The sequence below is a fragment of the Leucoraja erinacea genome, chromosome 35, assembly GCF_028641065.1.
Source record: "Leucoraja erinacea ecotype New England chromosome 35, Leri_hhj_1, whole genome shotgun sequence".
Lineage (NCBI taxonomy): Eukaryota > Metazoa > Chordata > Chondrichthyes > Rajiformes > Rajidae > Leucoraja > Leucoraja erinaceus.
In genome coordinates this window covers 5,003,012-5,026,781 of record NC_073411.1, presented here as the reverse complement: position 1 = coordinate 5,026,781, position 23,770 = coordinate 5,003,012, and the positions used below count along the sequence as shown (strand labels likewise).

The 23,770-nt window shown below is 47.0% G+C and overlaps 1 protein-coding gene across 1 annotated transcript in view; it reads left to right on the top strand.

Annotated features, from left to right (window-relative positions):
* Window positions 1–23,770, top strand: part of LOC129713217 (zinc finger matrin-type protein 4-like) — a 141,218-nt gene that overhangs the window by 36,035 nt on the left and 81,413 nt on the right. Inside the window, exon 3 of the mRNA XM_055662141.1 lies at window positions 7,261–7,357. Within this exon, the coding sequence (XP_055518116.1) occupies window positions 7,261–7,357 (97 nt within the window). The remainder of the gene's footprint in view (window positions 1–7,260; window positions 7,358–23,770) is intronic.

Below are 23,770 nucleotides of genomic sequence, written 5' to 3'. Positions count from 1 at the left end.
TCGGCGTGGACTCAGCAGGCTGAGAGACTATTTCCACGCTTTGTCATGGAAAATGAAACAACTTATTTGTGGAAGGCACCAATGCTGAAGAGGCGCAATGCCACACAATTTAAATAAAGTTGGATGTAAACTCCACCCTTGACTAAATTTCAAAATGAACGCTTAGTGTTGAACTCCATAATTGACGCCCAATAATTTGTTTGCGAGCTCTTGGGATATTGTTGGACTGGAAGAGCCACTGTACATAGACGTACCTACGGCTAAGATCTCACATTTTCACACAAGGCATGTGTGTGTCTGTCACTTCTTCTTTCATGTGGCGTGCACAGCCTAAAGTTGTTGGACAACTTGTTCTATTTGATCTTCCGTTTGTGCACGTCGAGTTGATTGCATTAGTCGAAACAGGGCGGACCACGTGAAGGTTGCAATCTTCCACCCCTCACTTGGTTACAAAGTCTATTTAATGCAGACTCTGATAATGAGGAAGGTCACATTCTTCTCGGTTGCAAAAAATAACAAGCGTAGAAGTGAACAAGACAGCTCAAGTGGTCGGGAGTGGCATGGCATTAATGACCGCATCCTCCACACCAAGAATTGTTGGCTGTGAAGTTGAAACTTGATTTCAATTTGCTTTTTAATATTTCTCGCTGATTACTGATTGGGAGGAACCTGCTTTATCTGCAAGGTTATTCTCCGTGAAATAAATGCACGCACAAATGGATTTGGAATTAACCGTGGATGGAGAGGCAGGTTATCCAGTCCAGTCAGTGATTGAAAGCACAGCTCACAGGATAAAGATCCAGTGAACCGCAGACAGCAGTGGAGGCCAAGTCAGTGGATATATTTAAGGCAGAGATAGATACATTCTTGATTAGAACAGGTGTCAGCGGTTCTGTTGGAGAAGGCAGGAGAATGGGGTTAGGAGGGAGAATTAGATCAACCATGATTGAATGGTGGAGTAGACTTAAAGTCATAGACTCCGGCCCAACTTGCCCACACTGACCAACATGTCCCAGCTACTCTAGTCCCACCTGCCTGCGTTTGGTTCATATCCCTCCAAACCTGTCCTATCCATGAACCTGTCTAACTGTTTCTTAAATGTTGGGATAGTCCCAGCCTCAACTATCTCCTCTGGCAGCTCGTTCCATACACCCACCACCCATTGTGTGAAAAAGTAACCTCTGAGATTCCTATTAAATCTTTTTCCCTTCACCTTGAACCTATGTCCTCTGGTCCTCGATTCCCCTACTCTGGGCAAGAGATTCTGTGCACCTACCCAATCTATTCCTCTCATGATTATATGCCATAACATGCTATAACTCGTGCTATAACTTGATGGGCTGAATGGCCCAATTCTACTCCTGTCACATGATCTTATGCACATGATCTTATGAACCCTGGTCATAGCGGTCCATGGGGGGAGAGGTCTGGTGTCTGTTATATCCAATTGTCTGCTGTAACCGAGTGAGGGGGGTAAAGTTAAATCCAAAACTGGGTGGAAGGTTTGAATATAAGAGCCAGGAGGTCATGATGCAGCTCTGCAGGACTTTGGTTAGGCCACACTTGGAATATTGTGAAGATAGACACAAAATGCTGGAGTAACTCAGCGGGTCAGGCAGCATCTCTGGAGAAAAGGAATAGGTGACGTTTCGGGTCAAGACCCTTCTTCAGACTGAGAGTCAGGGGAGAGGGAAACTAGAGGTATGAAAAGGGAGGTTTGTAATCGACATCAGTGGATAGTCTGTCTCCTGTGACGGAGGTGGTGAGATCAAGAAACGGGAGGGAGGTATCGGAGGTGATCCAAGTGAATTTGAGAGCTGGATGGAAATTGATAGTGAAGTTAGTGAAGTCCGTGAGTTCTGCATGGGTACAGGAGATAGCCCCGATGCAGTCGTCAATGTAGCGGAGTTAGAGCTAATAAGGCAGGTGTATGTATGCCTGGAACATGGATTATTCGACATCCACTACAAAGAGGCAGGCATCCACTACAAAGAGCTAGGGCCCATGGCTAAATCGTTGATTAAGAAAAAATGGAAGGGGGTGGAATATTATGTACAGTTTGTTCGCCCGATTACAGGAAAGATGTGTAAGCTTTGGAAATGGTGCCGAGGAGGTTTGCCAGGAGGCTTCAAGAAGGAACAGCAGATGCTGGAAAATTGAAGGTAGACAAAAGTGCTGGAGAAACTCAGCGGGTGCAGCAGCATCTATGGAGCGAAGGAAATAGCTAATAGATGCTGCTGCACCCGCTGAGTTTCTCCAGCACCTTTGTCCACCTTTGCCAGAAGGCTGCCTGGAGGAGAGGGTTTCAGCCACAGGGGAGGTTGGGTAGACTTGGATTGTTTTCTCTGTAACGTAGGTGTCGAGGAGAGACTTGATAGAAGTACGAAAAATTATGAGGGCAAATATATGGTGGACACTAACATTATCCCACACACTCGGGACAATTTACAGAAGCCAATTAGCCTACAAGCCTGCACGTCTTCGGGATGTGGGAGGAAACCGGAGCACCCAGAGAAAACCCACATGGTCAAGGGGAGAACATGCAAACTCCATACAGGCAGCATCTGCAGTCAGGATCAATCATTTACCTCGATGGAGGTGCCATTTTTCTCCGTATCGTATCTCCGTCCAACCCCCCCCCCCTAACATGGCGGAGCTTTACCAAGGATCGCCTGTGAAAACTTCAACCGCGGGGGCCTGTGGACTTTAACACCATGAAGCCCGCGGTCTCCGGTAAGAAGAGACCGATTCGGGAGCTCCATGCCGCGGAATGTTCCAATCCGTCCCGACGCCGGAGTTTCCATCATCCCGACGTGAGGGCTTCGGACATCGGACCGCCGGCAGCAACGACTGCGGAGGGTTCAACACCCCCGACCACAGGTGAACAAAGGAGGAAGATGATTGAAATTTATCACCTTCCATCACAATGAGGATTGTGTGGTGGTGTGGTGGATGTTTATATTAAACTTTGTTTTATGTGCTGGGTGTCTTGTTGCTTTTTGCTTAGTATGGCTGTATGTTAACTCAAATATCACTGTACCTTAATTGGTACATTTGCCAATCAATTTGAGCTTGAACCCGGGTCTCTGGCGCTGTAAGGCAGCAACTCTTTGAACTAGATGTTGTACTTGTGTTTGGCTTAATTGGATTCATGTACAGTGTGATCTGATTTAATTGGACAGCATGCAAAGAACTTTTCACTGCCTCAGTACACGTGACAATCAGAAAGCAACACCATTTTCTCTGTGTGTGAAGTTGCCATGGCAATTGTGCAAGAATCCCAGCAAATGCAATGCATTTCCTCAATAATTTGATAAAGGATGATTTTAGCTTAGTTTAGAGATACAGCGTGGAAACAGGTCCTTCAGCCCAGCGAGCCCGCTCGGACTATCCATCACCCAAACACTAGTTCTATCCCGCGCACTACAGCCAATTCGCAGAGGCCGATTCACCTACAAACCCGCATGTCTCTGGAATGTGGGAGGAAACTGCAACACCCAAGCGGTCACGGAGACAACATGCAAACTCCACACAGACAGCACCAGCAGTTAAGATTGAACCCGTGTCTCTGGCGCTGTGTGGCAGCAACTATCCCGCTGCATCACTGTGTCGCCCATGAAGTGCCCATTTATATTTATATAATACATTTATATAAAGATGTTTTATCATCTATAGACACAAAATGCTGGAGTAACTCAGCGGGCCAGGCAGCCTCTCTGGAGAGAAGCAATGGGTGCCGTTTCGGGTCGAGAATCTTCTTCAAACTTTTATTATCGATACTTGCATTATTCCACAACAAAAGAAATGTAGGTTTTTTAAGGTCAAATATGAAAGAATATTTCCCATCATTGTTCATGGTTGAAATTTGCATAATTTCCTTTTATTGTTTCATTGATGTAATTTCACTCCACATCACTTCAATGAAGCCGATCTATGTTGATAAAGCCTGGCAAGAATTTTTTGTGTGCAGGTTTTAATAAATTATAATTTTTCTTCTTTATATTAAATGAGCAAAAATGTCAATATAGCAGTGGAAAATATCAAAGGAGTATAAGAACCAAAAGTACTTTCAGTGAATTTTAAACCAACAGATGATTTTCTTGGATTGGAAGGATGGGGGGGAATGTTATTGTTGTGGGTGTATCGGTTGGCTTTGAATATAATTTTATATGACATCTAACCTTCAAAGCCATACGAGGCAGAGAAATTTATATCAAAGCATCCTTTCTGCCGCTCGCTGTGAAGTGTTGCCAATTGATTTAAGTTTAGGTTTATTATTGTCATGTGTAGCTCAGTACAGTGAAACACTTTGCATGTTTCTGGGCTTTGCATGTTTTCCAATCAGATCAGATAATCTATGTTACTAAAATTCTGATCTTGACCACTTCCTGTTGTTCTGTATATTGATTTTAGAAAGAACACTGCTTCTTACGGCTGTGATTTTTGGCCATCTTACTCAGAGTCCCCATCCCTGCGCAGGATAAGAGGATTTTTCCCATCGATAAAAAATAAAAGAGTTATTAGTGTTTAAAAAAAATGTTGAGATTCTCTCTCCTGACGGCCACACCCCTTCCGGAGGGACTATAAACCCAGGAAGTGTTGAGTGCCTCAGTCAGTCTTTGCAAGATGGTATAGCGAGAGGGTCACGTCTCTCAGTCTGAGCTGTGAATAACACTGAACACATGTCTACTAAACTGTGAGTGTGATTTTACTGACCTTGAGTGCCCTTAATGTGGTTTGAAAATGAAAATGTGGTTGGTTTGAAATCAAGCACAACAAATGGTTGGTGGTGGTTGGTTTGAAGTAAAGCACAGCAAATGGTTGGTGGTGGTTGGTCTGAAATGGCAAATGATTAAAAGTCTAAACTTGACAACCTCCTGTTTGCACTGTATATTGATTTTAGATAAAATGCTACTACTTACGGCTGTGATTTTTGGCCATCTTACTCAGTCCTCCTCCACTCATCAGGTGCAGAGGATCCTTCCATTCAATGAACAACAAAAGTGTTATTAGTGTTTAAAAAATGTTGAGGATCTCTCTCCTGTCAATCACGCCATGAAGGCCACGCCCCTTCCGGTGGGAGGGGGGAGGGATTATAAAACCCGGAAGTGCGGGCGTGGCCCAGTCTCTGCAAGATGGGGAGGAAGAGATCATGACTGTCTGAGCTGTGAATCAACTGAACGCACTGAATGTCTACTGAACTGTGAGTGTGGTGTTTTATGGTGGTTTCATGGTGGTTTCACCCTGCTTGAAGTGGTCGGAAACTGCACTTGAATTTGGTGGCCTAGCACCCTGCTTGAAGTGGAATGAAACTGTACTTGAGTTTGGTGGCCTTGCACCCTGCATGAAGTGGTATGAAACTGCACTTGAAATTGGTGGCCTTGCACCCTGCTTGAAATGGAATTTCAAAGAATAGCCGTGAGTCAACTGCCAGCCCACCAGTCGTGAGTGAGCTGCCAGCACATCAGGCTTGAGTGACTGAGCTGCCACCGCAAGAATCCATTTGACCCACAATGTCCATACTAGCCCTCTGGAAACCAGTCCCTTCAGCCCACAACACCCATACTAGTGCTCCAGAAAGTGCGCCCCCTCCCACCCCTCCACTGGCCACCAATATTGGAATTGGTGGAGAGGTGGAACATTGTATTGGGGGACTATCCCCCCCCTCCCACGTAGACTAGTACTATATATAAATAACATCATGGTCAACTCATGTACAACAGGTAGACCAAGGGGGAAGATACAGAGTGCAGAATATAGTTCTCAGCATTGTAGCGCATCAGTTCCAGAGACAAAGTCCAATGTCCGCAATGGGGTAGAGGTGAATCGGACAGCAGCCTAGCTTATGGAAGGACCGTTCACAAGCCTGATAGCAGTGGGAAAGAAGCTGTTCTTGAGTCTGATGGAGCCCGCCTTCAAGCTTCTGTATCTTCTGTAGCTTGTTGACATGGTGGTGCAGCGGTAGAGTAGCTGCCTTACATATGGTCACATAGATAGGACAGGTTTGGAGGGATATGGACCAAGCGCAGGCAGGTGGGACTAGTGCAGTTGGCCTTTGTGGGCAAGTTGGGCTGAAGAGCCCATTTCCACACTGTATCACTGTCTGATTCTATGACTCTGAACTAATTTGAACAAGTTAAGTCCCTGGCAACAGCTGTAATTATCATTATGCTGGTCTTTACTAAAGTCAATGATGCGTGTAGGGTTAACTGGCTTAAGGGGGCTAAACAGTATTCGATGCACAACTCGTAAGTAGATGTCTTATCATTGTGGCTGTCATCAAGGTTGTGTTTTTAATCAAGCCCGTTGTTATCAGAACCTCAAAAGCACTGTGCGAAAACAATAAAATGTGAAAACCGTGTACAATTAATTCAGACATCAGGTGCAATTTGCATCTCAAGTGTACTGTCAGAGCGGAAAGGTGTCCCAAGAGTACAGCGTTAGCATTTAGTTTACTCAGCCATGGAGAGTCCGTTGCAAGCACGGTGGTGATAATGATGGTACTTTATTGCCACTTTGTACCTTCCAAGGTGCAGTGACATCCTTTGTTTTTGCAGATAAAAGAGCAAAAAGGAGTCGCCAGAAAATTACATAAAGCACTCGCCCATTCTTCATCATCCCACGTCGGGACCCCCTTAGTTCTTGGCGGCCCCCACACCCCCTCATTCCGGGACCCCCTTTATTCTTGGCGTGCCCCTCCCCACGACAGGTCCACCCTGTTCTCTGCCCCTCCCCTCCCCCTCATGCCAGGCCCCCCCCCCCCCCATTATTCTTGGTGGCCCCTCCCCACACCAGGTCCACCTTGTTCTCTGCCCCCCCCCTCTCAACCCAGACCACCCTCCCCCCCTTTATTCTCAGTGGCACACCCATGCCGGGTCCCACTTAACCTCAGCGACGTGACCCGTCCACCTCGGCCTAACTCTGACCCCGTCTCGACCCCAAGGCGCCAAACAGACCTCCGACCTCCCCTGCGCTGTCCATGTACCTGTCTAATTGTTTCCTACACATTGTGATAGTCCCAGCCACAAGTACCTCCTCTGGCAGCTTGTTCCATACACCCACCACCCTTTGTGTGAAAAGGTGAACCCCCCCCCCCCCCCCCCCTCAGATTCCTGTTAAATCTATTTCCCTTCACCTTGAACCTATGTCCTCTGGTCCCCGAGTCCCCTACTCTGGGCAAGAGATTCTACCCGATCTATTCCTCTCACGAGGATGTTGACAATGAGGATTTTACAATGTTGTCAACTTTCTTCCCCACAGAGCCGGAAGCACGCGAGTAAGGTGCGTCTGTACTACATGCTTCATCCCGTGGATGGCGGATGTCCTGCCAAGAAGCTCAGAGCGGAAAACGTAAGCAGTCTTACTCTAATTGCCAAGCCGGTGTGTTGGTGTAACTCTTCCCCGCGACGGGGGCTTGGGCAGTGAGGAGCAACAAGCACAAAGCAAAATGCTGGAGGGGCCCAATGGGTTAAGCAGCATCTTTGGAGGCAACAGTCTGAAGAAGGGTGCCGATTCGGAACATCACCGATCAATGTTCTCCAGGGATGCTGCCTGACCCGCTGAGTTTAGTTTAGTTTAGTTTAGAGATACAGCAAGGAAACAGGCCCATCGAACCTGCATTGACCAGCGATCCCCGCACATTAACACAAGCCTACACACACCATGGACAATTTACACTTATACCAGGTATACAAACCCAAGCCAATTAACCTACAAATCTATACGTCACCCATTCCTTTCCTCCATGGATGCTGCCTGTCCCGCTGAATAATAGCCCTGTCCCACGGTACGAGTTCATTCCAAGAGCTCTCCCGAGTTTGCCCTGATTGGAACTCGGAGATTTACGGTAATGGCCACTCGTCGGTACTCGGGGCTATCGTGGACATTTTTCAACATGTTGTAAAAATCTTCACGAGTCTTCACCTGCCGTTAGCGAGTCTTCCCGGGTACCTGCCGTTAGCGATACGAGCCACTAAGAAACGTCCCCGAGCTCTGACGTTATTTATTCTCCGTGCTTACCACGAGTTTGAACTTGGGAGAGCTCTTGGAATGAACTCGTACTGTGGGACAGGGCTTTTTGTGTCTATCTTTGGTTTAAACCAGCATCTGCAGTTCCTTCCTGCACCATCAGCCCACCAAATCAATAATGATAATTGATCACCCGTTCACACCAATTCTATGCAATCCCACTTTCTCATCCACTCCCTACACATTAGAAGCAACCTTTATGAATACCAATTAGCCCGCACCCTTCCACAATGATTAGTTTAGTAGTTTTGAAATACAGCACGGAAACAGGCCCTTCGCCACCAGCGATCCCCGCACATTTAACACTACATTCCACACACTAGGCACAATTTTACATTGATGCCAAGCCAATTAACCTACATACCTGCACGTCTTTGGAGTGTGGGAGGAAACCGAAGATCTCGGAGAAACCCCACGCAGGACACGGGGAGACGGTACAAACTCCGTACAGACAAGCACCCGTTGTCAGGATCGAACCCGGGTCTCTGGTGCAGCCAGGCAGTAGCTCTACCGCTACGCCACCGTGCCACCCTGTTGTGGGAAACCAGAGCACCCGGAGGAAACCCACGGGGTCACGGTGAGAACATGCAAACTCCACACAGACAGCGCCTGAGATCAGGATCGGTGCCTGGGTCTCTGGAGCTGGGAGGCAGCTGCTCTACCAGCCATGCCACTGGTGCTGCATAAAAAGAATGGTCTGCGATCTTATTGAATGATAGAACAGGAATGAGGGACTGAATGGACTACACCTGCTTCAATTTTTTGTTGTCCTCTGTTGTGATAAAAATAAGATACCCTTCAGGCATTAGATATTCAATATCCAATCCCACATATGTTGCAGATTTTTGGCTTCAATCGATGTTGCAGGATTGCAAATGTTCCAGCCAATATCCAGATGCCTGGGGTAGCAACTAAAGTAAAAGTTTATGACTGTTAGAGATTGGAACTATAATATCTTTCAGAAAGTTTTTTGGGGTTCTTGAAGCTTAACTCTTTTGGAAACCTAATGGGCTTGTCCCACCTACTCGACTCTGCAGGCGACCACCAGGGACTAGTTTTAATGGAATTCACCTACGACACCTGGCGACAACCTACGACAGCAAAAATTGTCGCCACTGTAGCCGAAAAACTTGCAACATGTTGAAAATCTTGCGGCTGTCGCCTGCAGTCGCCCAAAAAATCTCCTAAGTGGGACATGCCCTTAACTCTATCTTTAATATGTAGGAAGGAACTGCAGATGCTGCTCTACACCGAAGATAGACACAAAAAGCTGGAGTAACTCAACGGGACAGGCGGCATCTCTGGACAGAAGGAACGGGTGACGTCTCGGGTCTGAAGAAGGGTCTCGACCCGAAACGTCACCCATTCCTTCTCTCTAGAGATGCTGCCTGTCCCGTTGAGTTACTCCAACTTTTTGTGTCTATCTTCGGTTTAAGCCAGCATCTGCAGTTCCATCCTACACAACTTATTCTCCACGTTGTATGGTGACCAGAGAACAAGATTTGGAGTAAACGTTGATACAATTTGTCACCCATTCCTTCTGTCCAGAAATGTTGCCTGTCCCGCTGAGTTAGTCCGGCATTTTGTGTCTATCTTTGGTGCAAACCAGCTTCTAAACTTAGACAATTGTATCTTGGTTATATCTTGAACCCATTTAACGTGCAAAACCCAAAATGCCATCGTCACTGTCTGAAATCTCATTGTTTTAAGATATCCAGTGTAAATCGGTAATATTCCTACTTGTGGTGAGTGCGATAGTTCTGTTGCTTGCTGGAACGCTGGTGAACACTGCCAACTGTGCAAGTTCATAATGATTTGCTCCTTGGACCATGCTATATTGTGTGGCTGCAGATTTGTGTTTTTCCTTGTTGGGAGATGGTTTATTTCCGAACTGCTTCTTCTCAAGATCCAAAGCTGCATCGATGCACCAAATTGAATTTTTCGCCGAAATCGAGTTTTCGCTGCAATGATGATTCTGGATCTTTCAGAGTCACAGCTAATTAATCCTTTGCATCCCACCAGTAGGTCATTGCAAAGTGCAAAGTGCGCAGTTCTTAAGAGACAAGTCCATGCTACTTCAGCATAAAGCACACACTCACAAATGATCAACAAACTCATCAGAAAGGCCGGCTCCGTCCTGGGGCGGAGTTGGAGTTGGAGTTGGATTCACGGGAGGTTGGTCTTGGAGGGGAGGATGCTCCTCAAACTGCAGAGCATCCTGGACAATACAGCTCACCCCCTCCATGACACACTGGTCAACCTGAGCAGCATCTTGAGCAACAGACTGGATCCAAGATGCAGGACAGAACGCCACAGGAGATCCTTCTTCCCTGTGGCTAACAAACTGTACAACTCCTCCTCCTCTGTCGTGGGGTAGACTGAGACTGACCTCCCTCCCCAATCTTTGCACATCCCCAATCCTTTCCACTCGTCACTTTCATTTCATGTTTCATGTATCTTGTGTTTTATAACTTTTGGTAGATCAATTTCCCTTCTGGAGTAAATAACGTTCTATCGTATCGTATCGTTTTGTAACATGCTGGAGTAACTCAGCAGGTGAGGCAGTTTCTCTGGAGGACATGGACACGAGACGTTTCCGGTCGGGACCCTTCTACAGAAATGATTGTAGCAGAAGGGAGACAGCTGGAAAAGAGGTGGGGACGGGAGTTGGATACTAATGGGAAGGAAGGAACTGCAGATGCTGGTTTACACTGAAGATGGACACAAGATGCTGGAATATCTCAGCGGGGCAGGCAGCATCTCTGGAGAGAAGGAATGGGTGACGTTTCAGAATGAAGACTGGAGAAGAGTCTCAACCCGAAAGTTCATCTGTTCCTTCTCTCCTGAGATGCTGCCTGTCCCGCTGAGTTACTCCAGCATGTTGTGTACTAAGTCCAGCCTACAGTCTAGCATGAGGTAGACAAAAATGCTGGAGAAACTCAGCGGGTGCAGCAGCATCTATGGAGCGAAGGAAATGGGCAACGTTTCGGGCCGAAACCCTTCTTCAGATGCTGCTGCGCCCGCTGAATTCCTCCAGCATTTTTGTGTACCTTCGATTTTCCAGCATCTGCAGTTCCTTCTTCAACACAACAGTCTACAGCAGGATATTTGGTCTCCGACATCCACGGTTTTGTTTTATTCCGCCTCTGTGCACACATTCTGGAACAGAACGCTCTTACCCAAGCAGACTACTGATGTGACTCAGGGGAACAATTTACAAACATATTCTTCAGTGGAAATTGGAAAATAATATCAACAAGCAGCGTTGCCTTAGTGGTATCCTGCGCCCTTGAATCACACTTAACGGAGGAGGCCATCCAGTGCAGTGGGTCTATAGCAAAGATTCCTCTGAGATCTTTGGTCTATAGCTGCGTAAATAACTCACTTGGCACAGACTCCCCACATGCTATGAAAGGAGCTCTCCCCCTAATTGGTCCCTTGAATTAGTATTAGTATAAACTTATTCATTTATTATTGTCATTCAATAATGCCCCTGTCCCACTTAGGAAACCTGAACGGAGACTTTGCGCCCCACCCAAGGTTTCCGTGCGGTTGCCGGAGGTTGCCGGAGGTTGCAGGTAGTGGAAGCAGGTAGGGAGACTGACAAAAACCTCCGGGAACCTCCAGGAACTGCACGGAAACCTTGGGTGGGGCGCAAAGTCTCCAGTGGTTTCCGTTCAGGTTTCCTAAGTGGGACAGGGGCCTAAGATCAGCACTGATTCAACTTGTCCCGGTGTGCTCCTGTTTTTTCCCACCGTCTAGTCTGCCATCCACCCCCCCCCCCCCCCCCCCCCCCCCCCCCCCCCCCCCCCCACACACACCCATTCATTCAGTAATTCAGAATGAAGGAGATTTGGAAGCCTTGGGCAAATTGAATTGTAACTTTCTTTATTTTTATTTTTTAATTTTACGGAGAGGAGAACAATCTGCGCATGCGCGGTTTCTGATTTTTTTAAAGCCTACCCTGAGTAATTAGTCACGGCAAGCTCCTGGCAAAAAGCCACCATGTAAAGGGCATCAACAAGGTTCTGAAGGTGTTCAATATAATTCCAAGTATCCCTCGTCGATTTCGATGCCTCTTCCCCAATCCGGTTCCCCCTTTGTTCTTTGCAGCCCCCCCCCCCCACACACTGGGTCCCTCCTTGTTCTCAGTGAGGTGGTGAACCATGGTGTTTAAGAGGCTTTTAGACAAGCGCATGGAAGTTCAGGGATTAGAGGGAATGGATCATGTACATGCAGTTGAGAACACTTTAACTAGTATAATGTTCATTGTGGGCCGAATGGCCCATTCCTGTGCTGAACTGTTCTATATTCTATGTTGTTCTATCCCACTCCATTTAAACCATATACAGCTTTTTTGTTCTTTCTGCCAAAGTAGTTCCTGTTATAAATTCCTCCCATTGTTTTTACTTGCACTTGGGGCCAATATACATTTATGACCCCATTTCCTAAACGTTCATGAAAATGGCTGCAGCCTCTCCCGGCATCTCCCTCACAATGCTTCAGCAAACAAGATCAGTCTATAATAAACACAAAACGCTGCTGGAGTAACTCAGCGGGACAGGAAACATCTCTGGAGAGTAGGAATAGGTGACGTTTCGGGTCGAGACCCTTCTTCTGAAGAAAGGTCTGAAGAGGGGTCTCGACCCGAAACGTCACCCATTCCCTCTCTGCAGAGATGCTGCCTGTCCCGCTGAGTTACTCCAGCATTTCGTGCCTCTCTTTGGTTTAAACCAGCATCTGCAGTTCCTTCCCACACAAACATCAGTCTATACCTCCGCAGCTAACAACGCATGCATTATTTTTTCCACGATCCACATATCTACTTTACATTAATAGATTCCTTTTACCTTCAGTTTTGACAAGTTATTGATGTGTCTCACCAGAGAACAATGCAGCGATGTATTCCCCGGTTGCAAATGGGAAATGATATTAATAAGGCGACAATAAATGTTGCCTTTTGTGGTTTTTAATCATGACAACTTCAAGCCGTAACATTTAATTTGGAAGAAATATAGCACAGGCACAACTGTCTGCGACATTACCGTGTGACAGCTAATGAGTCTTTTTTCTGTTTATACTTAAAAAAAAATGTCAATAACATATTTAATGTCAGAGGCTTCAATGCCTTTTTTTTGAGGAATTGATGTTCACGTCATTGCATTGTGTGATGGAAGTTCACAGTAATTTCTAAACTTCTTTGAGTGATGCCAAACGATATAATATTTGCTTCTCGACCTGAAACGTCACCCATTCCTTCTCTCCAGAGATGCTGCCTGTCCCGCTGAGTTAGGCCAGCATTTTGTCTCTACCTTCAATATTTGGCAAGATACATTTAAATAGAGTCATACAGCGTGGAAGCGGGCCCTTCGGCCCAGGGTGGTCACGGTGGCGCAGCGGTAGAGTTGCCTTCCAGCGAATGCAGCGCCGGAGACCTGGGTTCGATCCCGACTACCGCTGTCTGTACGGAGTTTGCACGTTCTCCCCGTGACCTGCGTGGGTTTTTTCCGAGATCTTCGGTTTCCTCCCACACTCCAAAGATGTACAGGTTTGTAGGTTAATTGGCTTGGTAAATGTAAAAATTGTCCCTAGTGTGTGTGTGTAGGATAGTGTTAATGTGCGGGGATTGCTGGTTGGCGCGGACCCGGTGGGCCGAAGGGCCTGTTTCCGCTCTGTATCTCTAAACTTGCCCAATGCCGACCAACATGCCCCATCTACACTAGTCCCACCCATCTATGTTTGTCGCATGTCTCTCTGAACCATACCTCTCCAGGTACCTATCCAAATGCTTTTTAAATGGTGTGATAGTAACTGTCTCAACTACCTCCTCTGGCAGCCCATCCCATTCTTTGTGTAAAAAAAGTTTGGAGGTGTGTGAAATGAGCTGCCAGAGGAGGTAGTTGACAAACAAAAGTGTACGTTCATGTTTAGTTTAGTTTATTGTCACGTGTACCGAGATACAGCACAAAGTGGTTTTTTCTGCTAACCGGTCCGCGGAAAGACTGACCATGTTTACAATCTAACGGTCCACATTGTACAGATACAAGATAAAGGGAATGGCATGAAGTGCAAGATAAAGTCCAGTAAAGCTCGATTCAAGATAGTCTGTGGGTCTTCAATGAGGTAGGTAGTAACTCTAGGGAGAAGTAGGGGTGACCGGGGCAAGAATGGTTCTTGATTGTGCTGGTGGCCTTGTCGAGGCAGCGTAGATGGAGTCAATGGAAGAGAGGTTGGTTTGTATAATGGTCTGGGCTGCGTCCACAATTCTCTGCAATTTCTTGCGGTCTTGGATGGAGCTGTTCCCAAACCATGCTGTGATGCATCCCAATAACATTGCTTTCTACGACGCATCTGTAGAAGTTGGTGAGAGTTGCTGGGCACATGCCGAACTGAGGAAGCAGAGGCATTAGTGTATTAGACTTCGAATCTAAGTCTAAGTCCATCTAAGTTAGTGTATTTTCTTATCCATTGCTTTGATTTGCCTGGTCAACGAAAAACATGTCGACAGAATGTAAGACGTTCCTTGGGGTCAGCCTGACTCAAGGGATACCTGTCATAACAACATGAGTTTGAAGACTTCGTCTTCTTGCGTATGGCGTGCACAGCCTAAAGTTGCAGGATAACTTGTTCTATTTGATTGTGCATGCCAGGTTGATTGCATTCGTTGAGACAGGGCGGACCACGTGAAGATTGCAATCTCCCACCCCAGTTTGAAGACCAAATGTTACCTATCTCTGTCCTCCAGAGTTGCTGCCTGACCCGCTGAGTTACTCCGGTCCTTTTTTCTTGTAAACCAGCATCTGCAGTTCCATGTGTCTGCGGCTGTCTCTCTCTGGGATCGAACGAAACTGAGTCGATGAGGACTGTGTGTGTGCGGAACAAGGGAGAGACTGTTGCGACATCGATGCCAGTTGACCGAGACTAATTAATAGGGAGTCTGATTTTATTTTTGAAACAAAAAGATAATGACTTTCCGTGTTACAAAAGGTAATCGATCATCGTGCAGCTGATTGCATCTAAGGAGAGCAGTAAAACTGAAACCCTCTCCTGCTCTTCATAAAACGCATGTGTCCCAGTGAGATTCTGGCCTGGTTACTGAGGTAGAAATAGTTCAATGATTCAGTGGTGTATGAAGGCATAGTGTGTAACACAGTCACAGTCGCTTTTAGGCCATTAATCAAGGGATATCAATTTAAATCCCACTGCGGTAATTGTAGAATTGAAAGTCAAGTAATTAAATAAATCTGTGATTAAAGGTAGTTTCAGTGATGGTAGCCACAAAGCTTTAGGCTTCAGGCTCGAAGGGCCAAATGGCCTACTCCTGCACCCATTGTCTATTGACTTTAGAGATACAGCGAAAGAAACAGGCCCTTCGGCCCACCGAGTCCGTGACGGCCAGCGATCGCCCGTACTCCTGCACACCCGGACAATTACAGAAACCAATTAACCTGCAAACCTGCACGTCCATGGGATGTGGACGGAAACCGGAGCACCCGGAGAAAACCCACGCGGTCATGGGGAGAACATACAAACTCCATACAAACTGCACATGTAGGCAGTATCAAACCCAGGTCTCTGCCGCTGTAAGGCAGCAACTCTCCTGCTGCATCGCTGTCAGTTAGTCCTCTAGCTATTAATAAGGAATTATCTAATAATAACCTATGAGGGTCCTCAGAACACAATCGGTTGGGTAGAGAGTGATGGAGTGACTAAGCGAGTCAGCAGCATCTCTTGAGGACATGGGTTGGTGATTTTTGAACGGGGGCCCTTCCTCAGACCTCTCCAGTAAAGTAGTATTCTCCAGGAGAGGAGACCTGCTAAACATTCTGGACTCAGTCTTCCAACTTGGACTCCAGATCTTCCAACATGGTTGAGTCTTAACTATCTCCTGTGATAATGGGGACCTGAGGGAAGGGTCATAAACACCGGTATTGGCAGAAGTGTCCGTATCCTGTGTGAATGTTTAGTTTAGTTTAGTTCAGAGATACAGCGCGGAAACGGGCCCTTTGGCCCACCGGATCGTGCCTGCGATCCCTGTATATTAACACTACCCTACACACACACTAGGGACAATTCACACATACACAAAGCCAATTAACCTACAAACCTGTGCGTCTTTGGAGTGTGGGAGGAAAAAGCGAAAATCTCAGAAAGAAAACCCACGCAGTCGCGGGGAGAACGTACAAACTCCGTACAGACAGCACTCGCAGTTGGGATCGAACCCGGGTCTCTGGCGCTGTAAGTGCTGTAAGCAGGCCCTCTCATAGACGAACTGAGGCCCAGGGCAGTTTTAAGTTTAGAGGCCCCCCAAACCAAGATCAATCAGAGGCCCCCTCAATTTTAGAGGCCACCAAATCAAGATGCCTTTGAAGCAGACAGGCATGAGGCCCATGCCAAATGGCACTCATTGCCCCCACCCCACGCACACTATTGCTGTGCCACTGTCCGTCCTTCATCATTTGGATGAAGGAGGTCGGACCCGGCTCTCTCGAGGGGTCGAATGGGTGAAGAAGAAACTAAGACAGCATCTTAGATGAATGGAAATAGCTGGAGTAACTCAGCGGGTCAGACAGCATCTCTGTCTGGAGAAAAGGAATAGGTGTCATTCTGTGAACTTTCTGTAAATTCTGTGAATTTTCATCTTCAGTTGGGAGAGTGGAATCAAACAAATTACTTCATCCTTCCAAAAAAAACCCGATTGAATAATTACAGCAACCTTGCTTCACGATGGCAACATTACAAAATACTTCAAGTAATCCTTGCATCCCCTCTCCCTCCGCCCCTCCTCCTCCCTAGTCGTTGTGCTAGTTTCACTGTCAACCTGGTGAGTTTCATTGTCTCTGTAACTCGTTTTAACCTAGCCCACAGTTTAACAAGATTCATAGAAACATAGAAAATAGGTGCAGGAGTAGGCCATTCGGCCCTTTGAGCCATTTAATATACTGATCATCCAAAATCAGTACCCCGTTCCTGCTTTCTCCCTATATCCCTTGATTCCATTCTCCCTAAGAGCTAAATCTAACTCTCTCTTGAATACATCCAATGAATTGGCCTCCACCGCCTTCTGTTGCAGAGAATTCCACAGATTCACAACTCTCTGGGTGAAAAAGTTTTTCCTGATCTCAGTCCTAAATGGCCTACCCCTTATTCTTAAACTGTGTGACCCCTGGTTCTGGACTCCCCCAACATGGGAACCATTTTTCCTGCATCTACCCTGTCCAATCCTGTAAGAATTATGTGTTTCTATAAGATTCCCTCTCATCTTTCTAAATTCCTTTATCATCGTTACTTTTTTGCATATCTTTTATTAATTTGTTCTTCGTCTCTCTATATCACTTTATATATCTCATTTCACTTTCTCCTGATTCTCAGTCTGAAGAAGGGTCTCAACACCTATTCCTTCTCTCCAGCGATGCTGCCTGACCCGCTGAGTTACTACAGCTTTTTGTGTCTATCTTCGGTTTAAACCAGCATCTGCAGTTCCTTCCGACACAAAGGTAGTGTCTTGTCAGCTGTTGTGAATGCCCAAACAGTCTTATTCAGAGCCTATATCACTTTAAATGAGCAATCCCATGACTGAGGCTGGTAGGTTCCATCGCATTACTCTACGTTGCCCAGACAGAATGAAACGTGTTCCTTGAGCCTCAAAGAGCAGCAGTCTTATCTCATTCTCAATCCAAAATAAGGACAGAACATTACAAAAAATGCTCAGAGAGCGGCACGGTGGACCAGCGGCAGAGTTGCCACCTTACAACACTTGCAGCACCACAGACCCGGGTTCAATCCCGAATACAGATGCTGTCTGTACGGAGTTTGTTCACTCTCCCCGTGACCTGCGTGGGTTTTCTCCGAGATCTTCGGTTTCCTCCCACACCCCAAATACCCACAGGTTTGTAGATTAATTGGCTTGGTAATTAGTGTGTGCAGGAAAATATTAATGTGCGGAGATCGCTGGTCGGCGCGGACCCAGTGGTGGCCGCGCTGCTGTATCTCTAAACTAAACTAAACTAAACTGAACTTACACAACATCGTAGCGAGAGAAACAGTGTTAATGTTTCTAATCAAAGACCGTGGATAGGAAAGGTTTGAGGGGATATGGACCAGACATGGACTCTAGGTTTAGGAACAGCTTCTTCCAAGCAACCATCAGGCTCTTGAACACTACAAACACCAAGTAAGTTGCGTCCAACTGTTTTCACTGGTGAGAATGTCCAGGACCAGAGGGCAAAGCCTCAGAATTAAAGGGCGCTCTTTTAGATAGGTGAGAGGAACTTCTTTAGTCAAAGGGTGGTGAATCTGTGGAACTCATCACCTCTGACGGCTGTGGAGACCAAGTCAGTGGGTATTTTTTTTTCAGGCATAGATAGACAAATTCTGGATTAGAACAGGTGTCAAGGGTAATGGGGAGAAGGCAGGAAAATGGGATTAAGAGGCAGAGATCAACCATGATTGAATGGTGGAGTGGACTCGATCTCAGGTTCAGGACTGGTCTCTGATTGTGGTGGGATGATTCAGTTGCCAGGGGTGGGAGATTGCAACCTTCATGTGGTCCGCCCTGTTTCGACGAATGCAATCAACCCGGCGTGCACAATCAAGTAAGATCAAATAGAACAAGTTGTCCTACAATGTTAGGCTGTGCACGCCATACGCAAGAAGAAGGAGATTCAGTTGCCGGATGGCAGCTGGGAAGAAACTGCCCCTGAATCTGGAGGTGTGCGTTTTCACACTTTTGCCCGATGGGAGAGGGGAGAAGAGGGAGTGGCCAGGGTGCGACTCGTCCTTGATTGTGCTGGTGACCTAGTCGAGGACGAATCACATCCTGGCCTCAGCCTACTGAGAAGGGGCCAGGATATGGAACCTCTGATGATGTAGATTCTGCAAACTTTCATCTTCAATGGGCAGAGAGTGTAATCAAACCAATTACTCCATCCTTGCAGAAAACCCTGATTGAATAATTGCAGCAATCCTGTGTCGTGATGTGAACATTACAATTACCTTAAGTAACCCTTGCTTCCCCTCGCTCTCCGTCCCTCCCCCGCCCTAGTCGATGTACTAGTTTCATTGTCGGTATAAATCACTTTCACCCAGCCCACAGCTAACAATGGGACTGTCTCCTTTATCATCGTTACTTTATGGCATTTCTTTCATTAATTTGTTCTATATCTCTCCATATCACCGTCTGTATCTCTCCTTTCACTTTCCCCCCTGACTCTCAGTCTGAAGAAGGGTCTCGACCCGAAAAGTCACCTATTCCGTTTCTCCAAAGATCCTGTCTGACCCGCTGAGTTACCCCAGTTTTTTGTATCTATCTCGGTTTAAACCAGCATCTGCAGTTCCTTCCAACACAATTACTTGCTTGCTGTACTGACGGATGAGAGGCTCAGTGAGTGGGTCATAAGGTCATAAGTGATAGGAATAGCATTAGGCCATTCAGGCCATCAAGTCTACTCCACTCTCCAATCATGGCTGATCTATCTCTCCCTCCTAACCCCATTCTCCTGTCTTCTCCCCTTAATCTCTGACATCCGTACTAATCAAGAATCTCGCCATCTCTGCCTTAAAAATATCCACTGACTTAGCCTCCACAGCCTTCTGTGGCAAAGAATTCCACAATTATGTAATGCCTGTGGCAAATGGTGGCTTGAATGCCAACTCTCCACCCCTCGCCTCCGCTTCCCGATCATGTACGTGAACACTGGATCCAGCAGGAAGCTAATGGTTTTTCTCATCAAGATGAACTAGATACCTCTGGATATCCTCCTGAGAAATCCCTTGTGGACTTGGGTTTGAGATTCCTCTTCCTCCACCTCAGGCGAAGGTGGTTGAGGTTTGCTTGAATAACATCAATTTGCCTCTCCCCTGATGCGCAGTCTGAAGATGGGTCTCGACCCGAAATGTCACCTGTTCAGGGCCTGTCCAACTTGGCCGTCATTTGCTCCTCATTTACACGTCATATGTAAAATAGGCCAATGCGTTCTTACGCGCGATGTCGTGTGCAAATCACGCGCCATCATGCCGTCTGGTGCACGTGATGACATTAGAATACCCTGCGGCGCGCGGTGATGCATGGTTATGCACGGTGACGTAACCATGCGAGACGTCGGGACGCCAGCATTCAACGGCAATGCGTCAGTGTGCGTACACAATGCATCAGCGTGCGTACGCGATACGTCATGCAGATGGCGCGCGAGGATTTCGTGCAGCACGAAATCCTGATACTGCGCTGAACTCCACACTACTCCACGCCTCTCCATGCGCCCGTCCCACGCTACCCGTGTGTCACAGCGCAACAGCCACATTTTTAGAGACCGCGTAAATGGCGCGCAAATGACGGCCAAGTGGGACAGGCCCTTTCTTTTATTCCAGAGATGCTGCCTGACCTTTTCAGTATTCACTTTGGTTTATTGTCACGTGTACCGAGCTACAGTGACTAGCTTTTGTTGCGTGCTATGCAGTCAGCGGGAAGACAATAGATGATTGCAATCGAGTTATTCACAGTGTGTAGATACGTGATAAAGGAAATAACGTTTAGTGTAAACCAGCAGGTGGGATCAAGGACCTGCTGAGTTAACTTCAGCAATTTGTATCTATCTGAGGTAAACGCCGTGAGGTGTCTCCTCCTTTCATTAGCAGGCCTCGCACAGGAACGGCGATGCTGCTGTTTCTGGAATAGACATGGGGAACAACCTTGAGATTTCTGGCTGACATGTGTCTGGAAGATAGATTGCTGTTTGCTCACTGCTCCTAACACTCAATTTTTACCTGCGGAAGGAAGCCAACCTTACTACACAATCATTAGCAATGTGAAGATAAGCGTGAAGTGCAAAGTGAACCTTTGTGGAATACCAATAGATTCGATTTTAGTGATCGACATGCTTTTATTGAGACGGTTCACTTTAGGTTTTAGGCTTTGGAGATGCAGCGTGGAAACAGGCACTTCGGCCCATCGAGTCCGCGTCGACCATCTCTCATCCCGTACGCTAGCACTATCCTACACACTCGAGACAATTTATAATTTACAGAAGACAATTAACCTATAAACCTGCGTGTCTTTGGATTGTGGGAGGAATCCAGAACACCCAGAGAAAACCCACGAGGTCACAGGGAGAAGGTGCAAACTCCGTACGGACAGCACCCCACAGTCAGGATCGAACCCGGGTCTCTGGTGTTGCAAAGCAACAGCTTCACTGCTGCGCCACTGTGCGGCTGTTATGTTTGAGCGCTGAAGTCAATAGACAATAGATACGTACGCGATACGTCATGCAGATGGCGCATGAGGATTTCGTGCAGGAGTAGGCCGTTCGGCCCTTCGAGCCAGCAATGCCATTCAATGTGATAATGGCTGCTCATCCCCAATCAGTACCCCGTTCCTGCCTTCCCCCCATATCCCCTGACTCCACTATTTTGAAGAGCCCTATCCAGCTCTCTCGTGAAAGTATCCAGAGAACCCGCCTCCACCGCCCTCTGAGGCAGAGAATTCCACACTCACCACTCTCTGTGAGAAAAAGTGTTTCCTCGTCCCTGTTCTAAATGGCTTACTCCTTATTCTAAAACTGTGGCCCCTGGTTTAAATTCAAGGTTTAATGTAAAAACAGCTTCTGTCTCAATTAAATCGGTTCATCAGGTAGATCTAAAAGTGCTATACTAACTCAGGGCGGCACGGTGGCGCAATGGTAGGGTTGCTGCCGTACAGCGCCAGAGACCTGCGTGGGTTTTCTCCGGGTGTTCCGGTTTCCTCCCACACTCCAAAGACGTACAGGTATGTAGGTTAATTGGCTTGGTATAAATGTAAATTGTTCGACGTGTGTGTGGGGTAGTGCTAGTGTGCGGGGATCGCTGGTCGGCACGGACTCGGTGAGATGAACGGCCTGCTGCCACTCTGTATCTCTAAACTAAACTAAACTAAACTTTTCAATGGGTTAGGGACAGGTATAACTAACTAATCCGTCAGCTGAAATTGAGCACTGGATTAGCAGAGCAGTTGACTTGTTGCAGGCGCAAATGATCAGCTAAGTGTCAAAACCAATCTGTTATATTACTAGGCAGATGCCAAGCCGAGTTGCTTACAACAACACCGAGGTTCTGGCCAATCTTGGCTGAATTGTGCATTTTATTCTTTCTAAGAACATTTCAGAATAGTTCTTGGGTGTGTTCACAATTATACAACTGGACTCAAATAAACTAGGGCAGAATTTAGCCAGTAGAAACAAGGAACTGCAGGTGCCAGTTTAAGAAGAAAAAAAACACACAATGTGTTGGAGTAACTCAGCCGATCAGGCAGCACCGCCACGGTGGTGCAGCGGTAGAGTTGCTGCTTTACAACGAATGCAGGGCCAGGGAGACCCAGGTTCGATCCCGACTACGGGTGCTGTCTGTACATTCTCCCCGTGACCTGCTTGGGTTTTCTCCGAGATCTTCGGTTTCCTCCCACACTCCAAAGACGTGCAGGTTTGTAAGTAAATAGGCTTGGTAAATGTAAAAAATGTCCCTAGTGGGTATAGGATAGTGTTAATGTGCGGGGATCGCTGGTCGGCGCGGACCCGGTGGGTCGAAGGGCCTGTTCCCGCGCTGTATCTCTAAACCAAACTAAAGTAAATAGTGAAGTACAGTCTGAAGAAGGGTTTCGGCCCGAAACGTTACCTATTTCCTTCGCTCCGTAGATGCTGCTGCACCCGCTGAGTTTCTCCAGCATTTTTGTGTACCTAAAGTAAATAAACTCTGGATTAAGGGAATGTGTGACGTTTCGGGACCCTTCTTCAAACTGAGAGTCAGGGGAGAGGGTGACACAGAGATATGGAAGGGTAAGGTGTGAAAATGAGAGATCAAAGGGGACATAAGAAGGTCAAGGAAAATGTAGAATAGATCACTGTTAGCTGGAGGTAGGTGCCCTTCCCAAGTCCTGACCCAAAATGTCATCTGTCCATGTTCTCCAGGGATGCTGCCTGACCCGGTAAGTCACTCCAGCACTTTGTGTCTTTTTCTGTACACTGGATGCGAGAAAGACACAAGGACATATCGGTTCTTCCCCCCCACCCCACCCTCGACCACTCCCCACCCTCCCTCACTATAATCGGTCTGAAGAAGGGTCCCGACCCAAAACACCACCTCTCCATGTTCCCCAGAGATGCTGCCTGACCCATTGAGTTGGTCCCAGCAATTTGAATCTGTCATTGGTACAAACCAACAGTTGCAGTTCCTTTTGATGAAACATTTGAGAGTTGCTTTCCCGATCGCACACATTCCCATCAACACCCAAGCAGCTCACGCAGAGAAGTGTCAGATTAGAGTTCAACGCAGCAATCACAGGAGAGGATAAATGGTTCAGCTTTCATCGCAGATGTGCTTCAGTACGGCAATACTCTACTGGACTGTTTGTAAGACAAGAACTTCCCTGCTGTTTGCGCAAGTAACCATAAAGGCATCATTGAACCATAAACCATGCTTAGGTTCATTAGGGTCACGAGAAGGAACTTCTTGAGCCAGAGGGCGGTGAATCTGTGGAATACATTGCCACGGGCGGCTGTGGAGGCCAAGTCTTTGGGTATTTTGAAAGTGGAGATTGATAATTCTTGATTAGTACGGGTGTCAGAAGTGATTGGAAGAAGGCTGGAGAATGGGGCTAGGAGGGAGAGATAGATCAGCCATGATTGAGGCGGAGTAGACTCGATCGATGGGTCGAATGGCCCAATTCTGCTCCTACATCTTGTGGTCTTCTAGTCTGTGATGTAGCGAGGTACTGGGA